The sequence below is a fragment of the Callithrix jacchus genome, chromosome 4, assembly GCF_049354715.1.
Source record: "Callithrix jacchus isolate 240 chromosome 4, calJac240_pri, whole genome shotgun sequence".
Classification (NCBI taxonomy): Eukaryota; Metazoa; Chordata; class Mammalia; order Primates; family Cebidae; genus Callithrix; species Callithrix jacchus.
The window spans coordinates 104863694-104878763 of NC_133505.1; the positions used below are offsets into that span (position 1 = coordinate 104863694).

At 49.9% G+C, this 15070-nt stretch overlaps 1 protein-coding gene across 1 annotated transcript; it reads left to right on the forward strand.

Annotated features, from left to right (window-relative positions):
* The first annotated feature begins 3170 nt into the window (after nucleotides 1-3170).
* Nucleotides 3171-10279, forward strand: POU3F2 (POU class 3 homeobox 2). The gene has a single exon (XM_008994810.4). The coding sequence runs from the start codon at nucleotides 3482-3484 to the stop codon at nucleotides 4811-4813; it is 1332 nt and encodes a 443-aa protein (XP_008993058.2). The 5' UTR covers nucleotides 3171-3481; the 3' UTR covers nucleotides 4814-10279.
* Nucleotides 10280-15070: the final 4791 nt, after the last annotated feature.

Here is a 15070-nt window from a genome sequence, read left to right on the forward strand (position 1 = left end):
TCTGTATTTGAACAGCTGCTTTGAACAGTGAAAGGGAATGAGCTGAATCAAAACCTGGAGGTGTCTGCCCGAGACACCTTCAACGTGCATTTATGCGGGAGGAGAATGGCAGGCAGACGAGCAGACTCTGCCCTGACAGAGTCAGCCCAAAGAATGGGCCCCTCGAACGCGGGACGGGGGAGGAACCAACCGGTGGAGAGGCCCGCCTCTGGACCTAAAGCTTGTGAGAGCTCAGGTTTCTCCAGCCCCAAAGGGGTGCCGCGTAGGGAGGCAGACAAGGAAGCCCAGGCTGCTCAGAACCCGGTGTTCGCGCCAACCGGGCCCGGGTGTCTGGAGGGGAGGCGGCGGTAGCTCGGTCGGGAGGTGGTGCTCAGAGCAACGGTGCGCCCAGCCCCGCCGGGCTCGCCAGCCCGGTGATTGGCCGTGCTTGTGCTCGGGGGTGGGGGTGGGGTGCAGAGACTGAGGCCCCGGGTAGGCTATCGCTTTGTGTACTCCCGGGGATTTATTGGGCATATTAAACCCTATTGGGAACATTTTGGCTCCTCGACCACCAGCGAAATGAGATGGGGTGGAGGGTGGAGTGGAGACCTGAGACGTCAACGTGGGAAGGATCTCAGCATTAATCGCCAGTGATGTCCCACCACGTGCAGCCTATTCTTGTCCCCTCACACTGGCGCCCTTTGCCTGGAGGAGGGCGGGGGGTGGGTTGGGGTGTGGAGAGGAAGATTAGAGGAGGAGGAAGTTTTAGACTGATTCCGAGCCAGGCCCCCTCAGTTCCCTCGGATATGTTTGGAAACTTCATTCTTCCCTCGAGTGTATCATCCTATGGGCTGAAGTCCTTGTCCCTTGAGAAATGTGAAATTAAATCCAAAGAAAAGCAGACACCTGCTCCAAAAAGGTGTGGGAGAAGTACGAGCTGCTTATCATTCGGACGGGGCTATTCCCCAGGACTGAATTCTTCTGTCTGTGGGAGCTCTGAGCTCCCAGGTCCGGGAAAAGATAGGCACGGAGGGTCAGGAGAAGATGCGGCTGGCAGGCTGCCTGTGCGCTCCCCGAGGCCCAGGGAAAGCCACGCGACTCGCCCAGGGGACGCAGGGCCGAAGCTGGGAGAAGGCGGTTCTGCCCTCCACCCAGCCCCTTCGCTAGCGGTTGAGAAGCCGCCCGCACCAGCCGCCGAGTCTGCGCGCTGAGGCTCGGACTTTTTCATTTTTTCCTAGCTGACCAAAGTTATGGGATTACTAGCAGCCCCCAGGCGCGGGGCCAGAGTGGCCCCGCGCTTGCGCTGGGACGGAGTGACAAGCCTGTGTGTCCTCGCCTCGCCGCGCGGGTGCGCGAGTGGAGGGGGGTGCAGGTCCGTCCTGCTGGCGGACTGTGGGCTGGCCCCTCCCCTATCCATTTCTCTCCCACACACACGCTCATAAACACAGGACACGTGGAAATTCTCAGCGAAAGCGTCTTGCCCGGGCGGTTGCTCAGCATGGTGATTTATAAACAGCTCAGCCACTCTCCAAAGAGCATGGCTCCTTGTTAGTCATGATGAATTTTCTGGCCAGCTCCAGTCCGCTGTCTAGACTGAGATGCTCAGAGGCCCCCAAATGCTCCCTCTAAGCTTGATTTGGCTGCCCCTCTCTTGCCCTCGACCGCTGGCAGAACCAGCAATAGAGCCAGGGGTGAGAGGTGGCGACGCCATCCAGGTTCCCTGAGGTCTGTCATTCCCTTCCTGGCATTAACTTTTGATTCGCTTTACATCGCCGAAGTATACACCTCGCCCTGGGTAGTGGTCACACAGCTCCAGCCTGGGTCCCCGCCTGGGTTCTAGCTACGGAGCTTGCAGGCTCTGAAACTGACAGGAGGCACCTCTCCACGCGGCTAAGGAACTGATGGAGCGAGGCGCCCGCGCTCCGTAGAGTGGCGCTGCTGGTGCAGGGTCCGTAATCTTGCTCAAGAGTTCACCGCTGAAAGCTGAACTAGGAGCTTGGCCAGGGAGCGCCAAAGACAGACCAGCCCCACCCGCTAGCGCCCACAGAAGTTGCTGATTAGGAAGGTTCCCCTGGCATCAGCCCATTTGTTTCACACACTCTTCCTCCCTTCCGAAGCGGCTAACTGAAAAGTTGCACGGATCAGCGGTAGGAACGCGGGGAATCGCGCGCGCAGCCTTTCGGCTCGGCTTCCCGGAGCGGCCTTTGGCTACTGCGCCGCCCCACGAGGCCGCACACCCCTCGCCAGCACTCCTGCAGTCTCGCACAAGGCGGAGCCCACGCAGGCTTCTACTTTTCTAAACCAAAAACTGCGCGCTTGTGAATCTGACGGAGAGACTTTAGAGTTTTGTTTTGTTTTCAATTCAGACCGCTGCGCTGTCAGAACAAGCAACTCCGAGCCTTGACTGGAGTGCCTTACAAGCTGCGGCGCCGGCTGAGCCTGCCTCTCTCCGAGTTCTTTCGCAAAGGGAATGGGAGACCATTGGGCTTGGATCCTAAAAGGAAGGGAGCCTGTGCTAGCCACGGGGTAAAAGGGAAGGAGAAGAGCTTTATTGGGGCAGAAGTGTCCGCACACTCTGGAGCACGAGACACTTGAGCACTGAAATTCTAACCGTGGGATGCAAGGAGACTTGAATAGGGGAACAAGTCTGGCTCTTGACTCTAGGTTTAGGAGAAACTGTGTGTCCCTAGGTGAATAAAAATCCGACTCCTGCTGGCTCGGGGTGACCCAGCTTTTCTCTTACCCCCTCCGTTCCCCTCCTCTCAAAGCCCTATTGGGACGAGAAAGTGGACACCACCTTCCCCCCCACCCCCTCGCCCCAATCCAAGTCTTCCAAGTGTCTGAGGTCGATAAGAGCACCGGGACCGCCCCCCTGCCCGGCTTTTCTGCCTGGGAGACAGATGGGGGGCGGGGCCCATCCCAGAGAGGGCGGAGGAGGCCCTGGGTGAGGAAGAAGAGGGGTGAGAACTGAGGGAATCTGAATCGGGAGGCGAAGGGGACTGGGAGGAGGTCTAGGAGGACTCGGAGCCCGGGGGAGGAGGAGGGAGTAGCCCTGCGCCAATCAGTGGTGCCGGCCTGGGAGGTTGCTAGCGGTATCCACGTAAATCAAAGGGCGCGGAGCCAATGGGAGGGGGCGGAGGGGGCGGGGCCCAGGCGCGTGCCGCTGCGAGCCGGCTCTGCCAAGAGAGCGGGAGAGAGCTGGAGAGAGCAGGGAGAGGGGGGAGCGCCGAGCTAGTCAGAGAGTGAGCTAGAGCGAGAAGGAGGGAGAGGAGGAGAAAGAGAGCGAGGGCGCGCGGGCGGGCGGGCGGGAGGCGGCGGCGGCGGCAGCAGCAGCAGTAATAGCAGGAGCAGCAACAGAAGGCGTCGGAGCGGGCGTCGGAGCTGCCCGCTGTGGGAGAGAGGAGAGAGAAAGAGCGAGCAACGAGAGGGAGCCCAAGGCGAAAAAGTAACTGTCAAATGCGCGGCTCCTTTAACCGGAGCGCTCAGTCCGGCTCAGAGAGTCATGGCGACCGCAGCGTCTAACCACTACAGCCTGCTCACCTCCAGCGCCTCCATCGTTCACGCCGAGCCGCCCGGCGGCATGCAGCAGGGCGCGGGGGGCTACCGCGAAGCGCAGAGCCTGGTGCAGGGCGACTACGGCGCGCTGCAGAGCAACGGACACCCGCTCAGCCACGCTCACCAGTGGATCACCGCGCTGTCCCACGGCAGCGGCGGCGGGGGCGGCGGCGGCGGCGGGGGGGGCGGGGGCGGCGGCGGGGGCGGTGGCGACGGCTCCCCATGGTCCACCAGCCCCCTAGGCCAGCCGGACATCAAGCCCTCGGTGGTGGTGCAGCAGGGCGGCCGCGGCGACGAGCTGCACGGGCCGGGCGCCCTGCAGCAGCAGCACCAACAGCAGCAGCAGCAACAGCAGCAGCAGCAGCAGCAACAGCAGCAGCAGCAGCAGCAGCAGCGGCCGCCGCATCTGGTGCACCACGCCGCTAACCACCACCCGGGGCCCGGGGCATGGCGGAGCGCGGCGGCTGCAGCGCACCTCCCACCCTCAATGGGAGCGTCCAACGGCGGCTTGCTCTACTCGCAGCCCAGCTTCACCGTGAACGGCATGCTGGGCGCCGGCGGGCAGCCGGCGGGGCTGCACCACCACGGCCTGCGGGACGCGCACGACGAGCCGCACCATGCAGACCACCACCCGCACCCGCACTCGCACCCGCACCAGCAGCCGCCGCCCCCGCCGCCCCCACAGGGTCCGCCTGGCCACCCAGGCGCGCACCACGACCCGCACTCGGACGAGGACACGCCGACCTCGGACGACCTGGAGCAGTTCGCCAAGCAGTTCAAGCAGCGGCGGATCAAACTGGGATTTACCCAAGCGGACGTGGGGCTGGCGCTGGGTACCCTGTATGGCAACGTGTTCTCGCAGACCACCATCTGCAGGTTTGAGGCCCTGCAGCTGAGCTTCAAGAACATGTGCAAGCTGAAGCCTTTGTTGAACAAGTGGTTGGAGGAGGCGGACTCGTCCTCGGGCAGCCCCACGAGCATAGACAAGATCGCAGCGCAAGGGCGCAAGCGGAAAAAGCGGACCTCCATCGAGGTGAGCGTCAAGGGGGCTCTGGAGAGCCATTTCCTCAAATGCCCCAAGCCCTCGGCCCAGGAGATCACCTCCCTCGCGGACAGCTTACAGCTGGAGAAGGAGGTGGTGAGAGTTTGGTTTTGTAACAGGAGACAGAAAGAGAAAAGGATGACCCCTCCCGGAGGGACTCTGCCGGGCGCCGAGGATGTGTACGGGGGGAGTAGGGACACGCCACCACACCACGGGGTGCAGACGCCCGTCCAGTGAACTCGAGCGTGGGGGGAGGGGCAGAGCGCGGGGCTCCCCCTCCCCTTCGGTCCTTGGCCCTTTCCCGGCCCTCTTGTTCCCTCTCTAACTTCTGATTGTTCTTTTATTTTTAATTATTATTTCCCCGTCCCTTAAAAAGAAAAAAAAAATTAAGGAAAAAGGAAAGCAACTAAGACACTGGACTATCCTTTAAAGGTAGCAGGTGTAATGATGTTTTGACCTTTGCAGGCGAGTAACCAGGCAATGGAGTGGAGTGTCTCCTGGAGAGAGTGAGGAGAGTGTGTGATAGATAGAGAGAGAGAGAGAGATAGAAAGAAATGGCAAGCACTGAGATAAATACCTGGCAAAACTAAACAAATTACCAAAAAGGAAAAAAATGTCCACCAAACTATGATAAACACAAACCGCAGCTTCCTGATGCTTGGAGTTGGCACATGCTGCTGTGTTTATTTGATGTGGATTCCCATCAGGAAAGAGGAAAAAATACATACTTTCTCTGATATAGGCAAAATTTAACCACATAAATTTGCACTGCAAGAAAATCGAAGTTTACATGAACAAATTCGTGAACATATTTTCTTTTTCTCCCTACCGTTAATTTGGGAATTGCCGTTTTGGGGGATTTTGTTGTTTTGCTTTATTCATCTGAGAGAGTTGAAGCCAGCTCTTGGCCACTCTCCATTTCCAGTGTTCTTGTGTTGCCCCTTGTTCTTACTGTTTGTGAACTTTGGTTACCTTCAGATTCCCCTTATGTGGGTGTAACATCTATTTGTTCCTCTTACCAAAGCAAAACGATTGGCTTCATACAAAATAGATAATTCTCTGCTTTCAGGAAATGTGGTCTACCTGCTTTGTCCAAGGCAAGAATCCAGTTTGGAATATAAAAATAAGAGTCAAGCATTGGTTGTTGTTACCAGCCACAAAGTAAACTTCATTTTCAGGCAGTGTTTCTGGGGGAAGTTATGGAGGGAAGAAAAAAGAAAAATCGATAGCGAGTGACTGATTGCTTCATTTTATCAGTCGGACCCACTGTGAAAGAGCTCAGAGGAAATGTGGAGGTTAAATATATTCCCAGAGTTGTCCAGCAGAAAGAAAGTGGCACTTTGAAGAGAACTAGGGAAATATATAGCTTCAGATATCCCTATATAGTTCTCTACCTTCAGTTTTAATAACAATTATGAGGAACTATTTGTGCTGACAGCAGCAGTAAACTTTCTCTAATATTTTTTACATTAAAAAAATGATCCAGGAACTTAATAGTGTATGCACGAAACTGTGTTTTTTAACACACAAATACCCACAGCATACACAGATTATCTCCACAAAGTAGACAGGTTTTGTCTTCACTAGCTCGTTTATCAAGTCATATTTAGGGTCCCACACCCTCTTTTCCTGTAATTTATTGCAGAATATACCACTTTGACTTGGACAGCTTTCTCCCCTCTCTTTCACTAAGGAAGGCAAACGAAGTGGGGAAAAAAATGCCATTTTCAATCCTTCCTTTCTCCCCTTTGTTAATAGTTTTAAGTGCATTTTTGACCTTATCTTGATGGAAAATGGTTAATTCAAACACAAAAGACTCTACTGGAAAGTGTAGGTGAAAAAACTTGTAACTGTATTGAAAATAAATACCATTAAACTGTGACCAGTTAAATTTTAAAAGAAAAATCAGCACAAAAGGGCGCTAAAAGGGAAAACACTTTTTATTAATCTTAAAAGTTTGGGGTTTTTTTCCAGTTAGGTATTAGATACATTTTTATTTTAAAAAATGAAATTCTCACTACCATAAAATTATGGTTCAGCATCAGATTAGCATTGCACTCAGTAGTCTTTAAGATTTTAGGAAATATGCTTTATATTGTCTTTTCAAACACCTGTGATTGTTTCATTTTCAATGTTTTTGCAAGATAAATTGTGACTTATAATGGGCATATTTATTTGCCTGTATTTCATTTCCCCCAATGAATGTCACAAGGAGATGGGCACGGAGCTGCTTCTGGTGTATCACGCTGCTCGTTCCTGAGGTTTGGGGACTGGCCTTTAGTGAGGCAATCCAGAGCAGGGCAAATAGCCACTGGTAAAGGGAGGAAATGAATTTTCAGATACTTATTACCAAGTAGGTAAGGTCAGAAGCTGGAGTTCAGAGGATGTGTCTACAGCTTCTCTGACTCTTAGAGGTTTACTAAGATGAAAGTTACCACTGAACCTTACCACTATGTATATATGTTTAATATCTGTCTTTTGAAATGCAGAAATAGTTTAAATGTTTCTTTGTCTATTTTTCTTTTTTTTAATGCTACCCAGGGAAATATTTTCATATCATTTTTAAGTGGCCTGCCTCAATGTATATTTATTTCTTTTGAAGCAAAAAGGTTCTGGAAACTGTTTTTCTGTAGCTTTAAATGAATAGGTGAGCAAAATCTATATGGGATGTAATTTTTTTGTTCAGTCTCTTAAAAAAATACTTTGTTTTGGTACATTTGGTTGTGCTTGTGGGGAAAAATAAAAACGCAGAGATCCTTATATATTTATGTTAAAGTAATATTTTATTATCTACATAAAACAGAAATGCACAATACCTTCATAGTTTGTTCTAATTATTGAAATATCTTTATTTTATTTTTAAAGATAGTGCCAAGTTTTAAGGGTGGAAAACCCTAGACCTTAAATTGACTGAGTTGAGTTGTGTGTAAAACACTTCCCTTCCTTTATACTTCATAAAGTTTTGGAATAAATTTTATGCATATACCGCCAGATTTCATGTTCATAACTTTCAGGGGCTTTTTTTTTTTTTTTTTTTTTTTTTTTTTTTGTAATGGAGACTACTGGTCGAATTCACTTTTCTTTGCAAAAACTATCAGTCCCAAATCTTTCAGCCACTATGACTGTAGCATTAAATTGAAATGGTCATTGGGTTTGAGCTTCAATTTGTTTGCCATTTCATAGTCCTACAAAGAGATGTTTGTCCCCTTTAAATATATATGCAGATATGCCTGCATCTTCTTTTTGGGTTATCTGTACCTTATTCAGTTGTGCTGTTTTGGAGATCATCAGTGGAACGAGGTGGATTTTAATCTCTACCCACAGGTCCTCACATAATTTGGGACCTACAGAACAGTAGGATTTAGGAGATTATTATTTTTAATAATTTATGAATCTCAACAAAGAATAACCCTGATAGTATGCTATTGTATGTTTACCAAATGATTAGAGGTAGATCCTATACATTATTCCCGTTTAGTTTGTGTAAAAAGATGAATTTTACAATGGTTTATACAATTGTGTCTTTTTCATTAGGCATACAAACAGACTTTAATGCAAGTAAAAAATTTTTAAAAAAAGAACATATGGGAGAGATTCAAGCCATGATGCTAATAACAGATTGTTTCAGACAATCTTAGATAAAACAGTACACTTACCAAAATCCATTTTAAGGTTAGTGAGAATTTCAAGCAGTGTTAAATCAATTTACAAGTTTGCTGATGTATTTAAAGCCCTTCTTGGAACATTGGTTTAAGTATAAATGTCCATTTTGAAAGGTAGTTTCTGGGCTTATTACATCTGATCATCTTTTCTAACTCCTAGTCAATATTACATGGGTCTCAAACAGATTCAGCCAAATGATCTTATCAATAGTCTGAACGAGAAGTGACAGAAAGAAGAAGTGTTTTGTGACCGCAGACATGCTGATGGGTAAAATGTTTAAGCTGGTTATAGATTTGAGTTCTGGGTCAATATTCTTCCCCACTGCAGGCAGAAAACAAGCAGCATCTGCCCTCTGCAGGGCATTTTAGTGGACCTTGAGAAGGCATTTTTATTCTTAGCCACAGGGGCTGCTGAGTGGAAACCATCACATGTTAAATGTGGGCACCATGGTTTTCACCCATGCTTGCTGTTCAGATCCTAAGGCTACTCAGGTAGTTTCCACACTGGTTTGGGAATATATTACACATAAAGGTAGGAAAACCCCGTCTCTGCTACTGGGAGAAATTTGTGGGACAGTTGCCCCTAAGATGTTGGCTAGCCACAACAACCCCTTTCTTTCTCCTAAGACAATGCAGAATTCCAAAGACCTCTCGTGTTTCCTTAAAATATGTTACTTTTAATATTTATGTAATAATATGGGGGAGAAATGATCATGTGAAAATGAGTTATGTGAAGGTCAGATGGAGGGAATAGCCACAAATAATATTATGCTTGGTAGTCCTAAACATTCTCGGTTCCCATGAAGTAACTGCCTTTATATTTCAGATGGTAGCAACAAAAGCATTCTTCTCTTCCCCTTTCCCTCCTGCTCCTACCAGTGGAGGCCATGCACTGGTTGGCAAAATTTTTTAGTGAAATGGCTTTGGTAAAGACACTCATCTACCTTCTTATTTTTTCAAAAGCAACTAATAAAGAGATGCAACAGCAACAGTGGGGGAGGTGGGTGGCATTTGGGTGCAATAGTACCTGCACATATGTCTATATGCTGCATTCATTTGCCTTTCACTTGCCTTACTTTGGAGGCAGCTTGGGTAGTGCTGGAAAGTGGGTTAAATTATCTTTTTACCACTAGTCTCTGTGATTTGTCTTTGTTGATTTTTCAATCAGTTTATAGAACTCTGTTCTAGATTCTACTAAATTTCTACACAAGTTTAAAAATGAGGTAAAGAATGGAACTTGTACAGGAAAAGAAAGAAGGCTGGTGAAGTGAGGGTCAAAGGTAAAAGTGATTCTTTGGGTCTGCTTGTATATTTCAGTGAGTAAGGCAAAGGACAGTGTTTATTTAAAACGAAAGAAAAAGGTGCATCTTGAAGTACTACGAATCTTGATATTATAACTAAATGGAATGTACAACTAAGTTTTTTATAAACATTTTCCCTGTTTAGGAAAGTTTACTTTTCAATGATGCATAGTCTTTTAACAGGGGGCAGATGGCAGTGAGAGAGAATCCGGGCTTCTGATACCTATTCCCACCATTCGATTCAGGATGGGAAACAAGGCAAAAGTGGCAAGGGATCTGCCACCAGCTAACCAATCACGGAATTAACTGGCCCAGGTTTTCGGAAGGTGGGCCAGTGTTATTTTAATGCCTCCTTATCAGGCAGGTATGAGGGTACCAGAAAATGGCTTTTTTATTCCTAAGGCCTTGTTTGGCTGATAATGAGATAAGGAAACAACGAATATTTTCACTTTTTTTTTTTTTTTTTTTTTTTTGGTGTTTGGTGGGAAACTAGGAAATTTGTTCCCTCCTTTAAAAGAAGAAAAGTTAACAAACTTCATCATATAGTACCTTCCTTTATCTTAATGACACCTCTGCTTGACTTAGAGGTTTTAGAAATGATTTCACATCCCATCAAAACAATCCTGGCCTCTTTTATTGTTCCTAGAATTCTGATTGTTGGTAACATTAAGTTGTATTTCTTCTTTTTTAAGTCTAAAATGTTATTTAATATGCCAGTAAAAGTGCATCTATATCCTAAAGTTTATTCCTTCCACGTCTTTCTGAGTTTTTATAGCTCTTTGTCTGGGAGTTGGCGAGGGCGACTTCCATGTGTGGTTTGTGCCTGAAGAGCCTAGGCTCCAGTGGTCTCTAGCTGGCGGCAAACAGCTCTCTCTGCTCTCAGAATGGGGAGCTGTCATCTAGAAAAAAGAAGAAAATAAATCCCCCACAAAGATGTAGTTGTCACCAATTTTAGGAAGACAGGGGAGCCCTAGAACTCCATCTGAGGGATATAGAAAGGATTTTGATTGTTATGAAATATATACGATTAACTTTGTGTGTGGAGCAACGGCAGTAGGAAACCTCACTGTGGAGTAAATTTGAATTTGCGTCCTTTCTTTATTTGGGTCATATATTTTTCCTTCCACCAGTGTTTCCTCTGGGTTTGTTGTTTAAAAAGAATAAAAAAGCCACGCACCAAAAAATATGGTCACAGAGAGTTTGGCAGGAGGATGGGAAAAAGAAAGTTTCTTGTGGGTTTATAACACAAATTAGCCATTGTAAATCACTGGGCTTTACAATCATAAGGTTCAGGCACATCTATGTGAAAAGTGTTGGGAGTTCTTTTCCTCCTCCTGTTAAGAAATCTCATTTTGTCAGAGGAATTTTCGTGTTCCACAGTACGTGATTCTGGAGATAATTATTTGACATTAATAACTTTTCGTTGATGTTGTTCCCCTAACAAATACTCCTTCAAATTGGGTGCCGCGCCTGAAAGAGTCGGGTGAGTGTGCTGACGGCCAGCATCTGCTCCCTGCCCAGTTGCAAAAGAGGTGTCTTGGCCGCCAGCGGACAGCCCTCACCTCGGGGACCCAGGCCGCTGTCTGAAGGTCCTTACAGCCGGCTCGGCCTCACAGGGAGGAAAGAGAGGGAGAGGAGCCTGGCACTCCCAGGACTCCCAGCCCGGGCCTGCACTCCTGACGCTGCCAGCAGCCCCTGAGTGCCTGCGGCTCCCGGGCTCGGAAGCCCGGACCCCCAGGGGAAGTGTCAACAGCTCCGAGGTCCAGCTGTTCCACTCTCTCACTTCCCAGGGAAGCGGGGTGGGGTAAGGGGGACAGTTGGTGGGTTTGCCCGCCCCACCAGAGGCTAGAGGTGGCAGTTAGGAGGAGTCCAGATGTCTTGGGTATGGCTGTTGCCCCGGGAAAGTAGGATCTAGACGCAGGAATTGGCAGGGCCTCTCTGGGGGCGCATGTGGCTGGGGCAGAGGTTGGGGAGTCTAGGGGTGACAAGGGGTCGAGGCCCAGAGGAGAGTCTCCTAGCTTTCTGCCTGCCCGGCTTTTCCACTTGACTCTGCAAAGTCGGGCCCAGGACATTGCACCTGCATAGGAAAGGCAATTGTGGAAGACGGTGCCCCTAGAGAAAGACGGAGACGAGTGCAGGAATACTGGAGAGGAAAGGGGGAGCGCTGCCCAGGGAAGTACAGTAATCTGGGCTTTTCCTGCTTTTGTGCGGGGGCGGTGGTATTGATGAAAATGGTGGGGGACAGCTGAGAGCTGGGGAGCAAAGTTCTGAGGCAGGTTCCCTTCAGCTTCCACCCAGCAAACTTCTGGGTGTTTCTGACCTCAGCTCCCTGCCTTCAGTGAAGAGGAACCTACTCTCCAGGCGCTGCAGCACGGAGGAAAACGAATTCTTAGACCCCCTGGAAACCACTCCCCTGCTGGGTTTGAAGTCAGTTCCCAGCAAAGAAAAGTCAGCTCCCTAGAGAAGGGGGCCCGGGAGCCCCTCTGGGTGCCTCGGCATCTCAAGCCAGAGCTGAGGGCCGCAAAAGTGAGGGGCCGCATCTCAGTACTGGAGGCCTAGCATTCAACTTCGCGAACTGAGGGCTCTCAGGGCCGGCACAAGTCCCCCTTAGTCCTCTGAGGCCCGGGGGAGGAGTCGCCCTGTAAGAGGAAATCACTCAGCTCTGAAAAACGTCGCAAACAAGGCGGTGGGCGAGTTCTAAAGAGGCCTTTCGCCTGTCGGAGGAGGTGAGGCCAAGCGGGGAACGTGGAGGTTTGGGACCCAGCACTGCAAAGAAGGGTGGCAGAGGCTGGAAGCTGGCGGGAGAGGAGTGGGAAGGCGACCAAGGGCAGCAGCAGGGGCTCCCTCGCGACGCAGGTCTGTGCTGGCGCCCGGCCTGGCCTCCGCCTGCGCGGCGGAGCCTCCCGGTGGCTCCCGCCGCACCCGCCCGCGGCCACTCACCCGGCCCCGCGGCCAGCCCGGGCGGGGTCGTAGAAGCAAACAAGGATGTTTCTATTTACTCGCCTCTGCCTGTGGATTTCTAAGACATTCAGCAGGCACAATCATTAAACTAATTTGTATTTGATTGTTTGGGCGGACGGAGGGTAGTTTTATTGCGCTAAGCATTCAAGCAGGCACGCATCGCTGATTACCAGTATACATTAAATAAAGTTGTTTGTACACATTGTCTTACCACATATAGGCAGAGGCTTATTATTCTAATTACTCTAATTAGTGCATTGAAATGTTTTCTACTTGATTTGAGGAGACAGTGATTAGTTCTATTACTTCTTTTAACTCGTATTTTATGGAAAACTGTTGGTGCATGTTCAAATTACTTTATTTGCCCCTGGAATATAACGCTGACCCAAACGCAGTGAACTACACGGCCCTTGAGGGGCCACAACTTTGATGTGGGCCTCGGCTTGGAAGAGGCGTCTGTTATTTATTATTTCCCTCCCACCCGCATAGCCCGGTCTTCCACCCCGTCCTGCGCCCCAGATGCGCGCCCCGCTCTGGACCAGTCGGAGCAGAGGAGATCCGAAACCTGCTCGGACACAGCATCTCTGGCCGCCTGCCCCGCTAGTTACCCAGTGCGATTACTTTTAAAAGGCTCCTTTAAGTATATTTCCGTGAATCTGTTTCTTGTGCTTTAATGTTACTATTAATTGATAAGATCAGCTCATCAAACATACTATTTCGATAGGGAATTGTAATTAAAACCTTAATCCTGTTTGAGACTTTCTTCTCCCTTTAAATTCCTTTTTCTTATGGAAGGGGTGCAAAGTTCACTATAAAAAGTATTATAACAGGGAGATTAATTCGTTATCTAAATAACAATCTTTGCTATTGATCCAACGTACTTTCTGCCACCTTTTGTGTTGGTCCGGGAGGCCCTTAAAAAGGGGACTATGACAAAGCAGAAGATCTGGACCGAGTCCCAAAGACTCCAATCGACTTGAGGGGGGGGGGGCGGGTCCCAGGTCTGCCCCCTTAACCACAGTCAGAGGAAGCTTCAGAGGTGGGTCCTGGCCTTCCCGGGAGGTGTCACTGGGGAAGCACAGCGCTAGAGCCGCTGGCCTCGCAGCCGGACTCCTCCGCAGTCCTCTCCCCTTGCGAAGGGAGATCTGCTCAGTCTCTAGGTAAATATTCGACCGATTCTGCTTTTACTTTTAATATTTAAACTCGGATTATCCTGTCTCTAAATGCGCGTTCCTAACCTTTGCCAGTGGCTGGGATGTAATAAATCCTGGCGGGGCCGGGGCGCTCAGCCTCCCCAGGTCTAGGCTGCCGCCTCCCGCCCACGTCCCGTCCCGCCCCGCCCCTCGGGCCCCGGCCCCTCCGCCCCTCTCCGCCCGCAGCGTCGGAAAGAAATAAGCGCCTCCCGGCAGCTGACGGCTGAGCATCCCGGAGCGCTGGCAGGCGGGGGAGGCCGCCCTTTATCCCGGCTGAGGAGTCCTCGGGGGCTGCAGATGGAGCCTCGGCGCCCCGGAGGAGAAAGAGCCCGGCTTCCTGGAGGCAGCAGCCTCGAGGCAAGGGAGGGGGTAGGGAGTGGGGCGAAGGGCCGGGAGGTTGGGCGGGGTCTCTGGTTTGTGTCTGTTGGGTGAGGGGTCGGGGAACGGACCCTTTCCAAACCTATCTCCCTTCCTCGCTAGCTCCCTTTAAAAAAAGGTCATGGCCCCAGTTTAAGAATAAGCCCCAACATCTCTGAAGCCACGAGGACCGTTTGTGCTCCCAAGTCAACTCAGTATTCCGAGATTTTCTTCTTTTCTAAGAGCTTCACCCCCTCCCCACACCCTCCTTCTTTCCCTCTAACAAAGTCTTCTTTCCCCCACGCACAGACTTGTTATGTAACAAAGTCTCCCAGGCGAGTTTAACTGGAGAATAAAGGACACCCTAGCCCCACCCCTCCTTTCCTTTCCTTTCCCTCCTTCCTCCCCGCTCTCTTCCCCCAGTGCATCTGTTCTCCAGGACTTCTGTCCTCGCACCCAAGAAGGCGGCGGGCCTTAGCCGAGTAGAACTTTGGCGCCCCACAGTGGCAACGGCTCGGAACTACCCTTGATTTTACAGCCTCCCAGTCAGTACACGTTTTCAGATCCAGTTCTCCTTCCCCTTACTCCTCCTCTCTTTCCTCACTCTACATTCTTTCCCTCAATCTCTCCTAGGCAAACACTTGTAAAGGTGACTACTCATATGACCCCGACAAGGGTTTCTAAACATCTAGTTCTAGGTAATTCCTGAGTATAGATTTGAAAAGTTATGCCAGAAAAGACACTACGTTCTATACCAGAAAAGTTCCCAAAGATAGGAAGAAAGAATCGCTTCCCCAATTCCCTCGTTCCTACATGTTGAGGCTGTAGTTGATAAGTCTTCAGTCTCTCAGAGAAGCCTCAGCTTTTGGCAAGCATTAAGACCAGAATACCAGGTTAGACACCATGGTTAATAACAAGTAGAATGCTTCAATCAGCAAAAATGGAGTCCAGCCAATGCTATTTTAACCCAGCCCAGGTTTCATCCCACACTTTTGCTCCATAGTAGGTTTGTTCAGTTTT

Bases quoted from the DNA above. Each gene is read 5' to 3' on its own strand.
- POU3F2 (XM_008994810.4), top strand. From the start codon at position 3,482: ATGGCGACCGCAGCGTCTAACCACTACAGCCTGCTCACCTCCAGCGCC.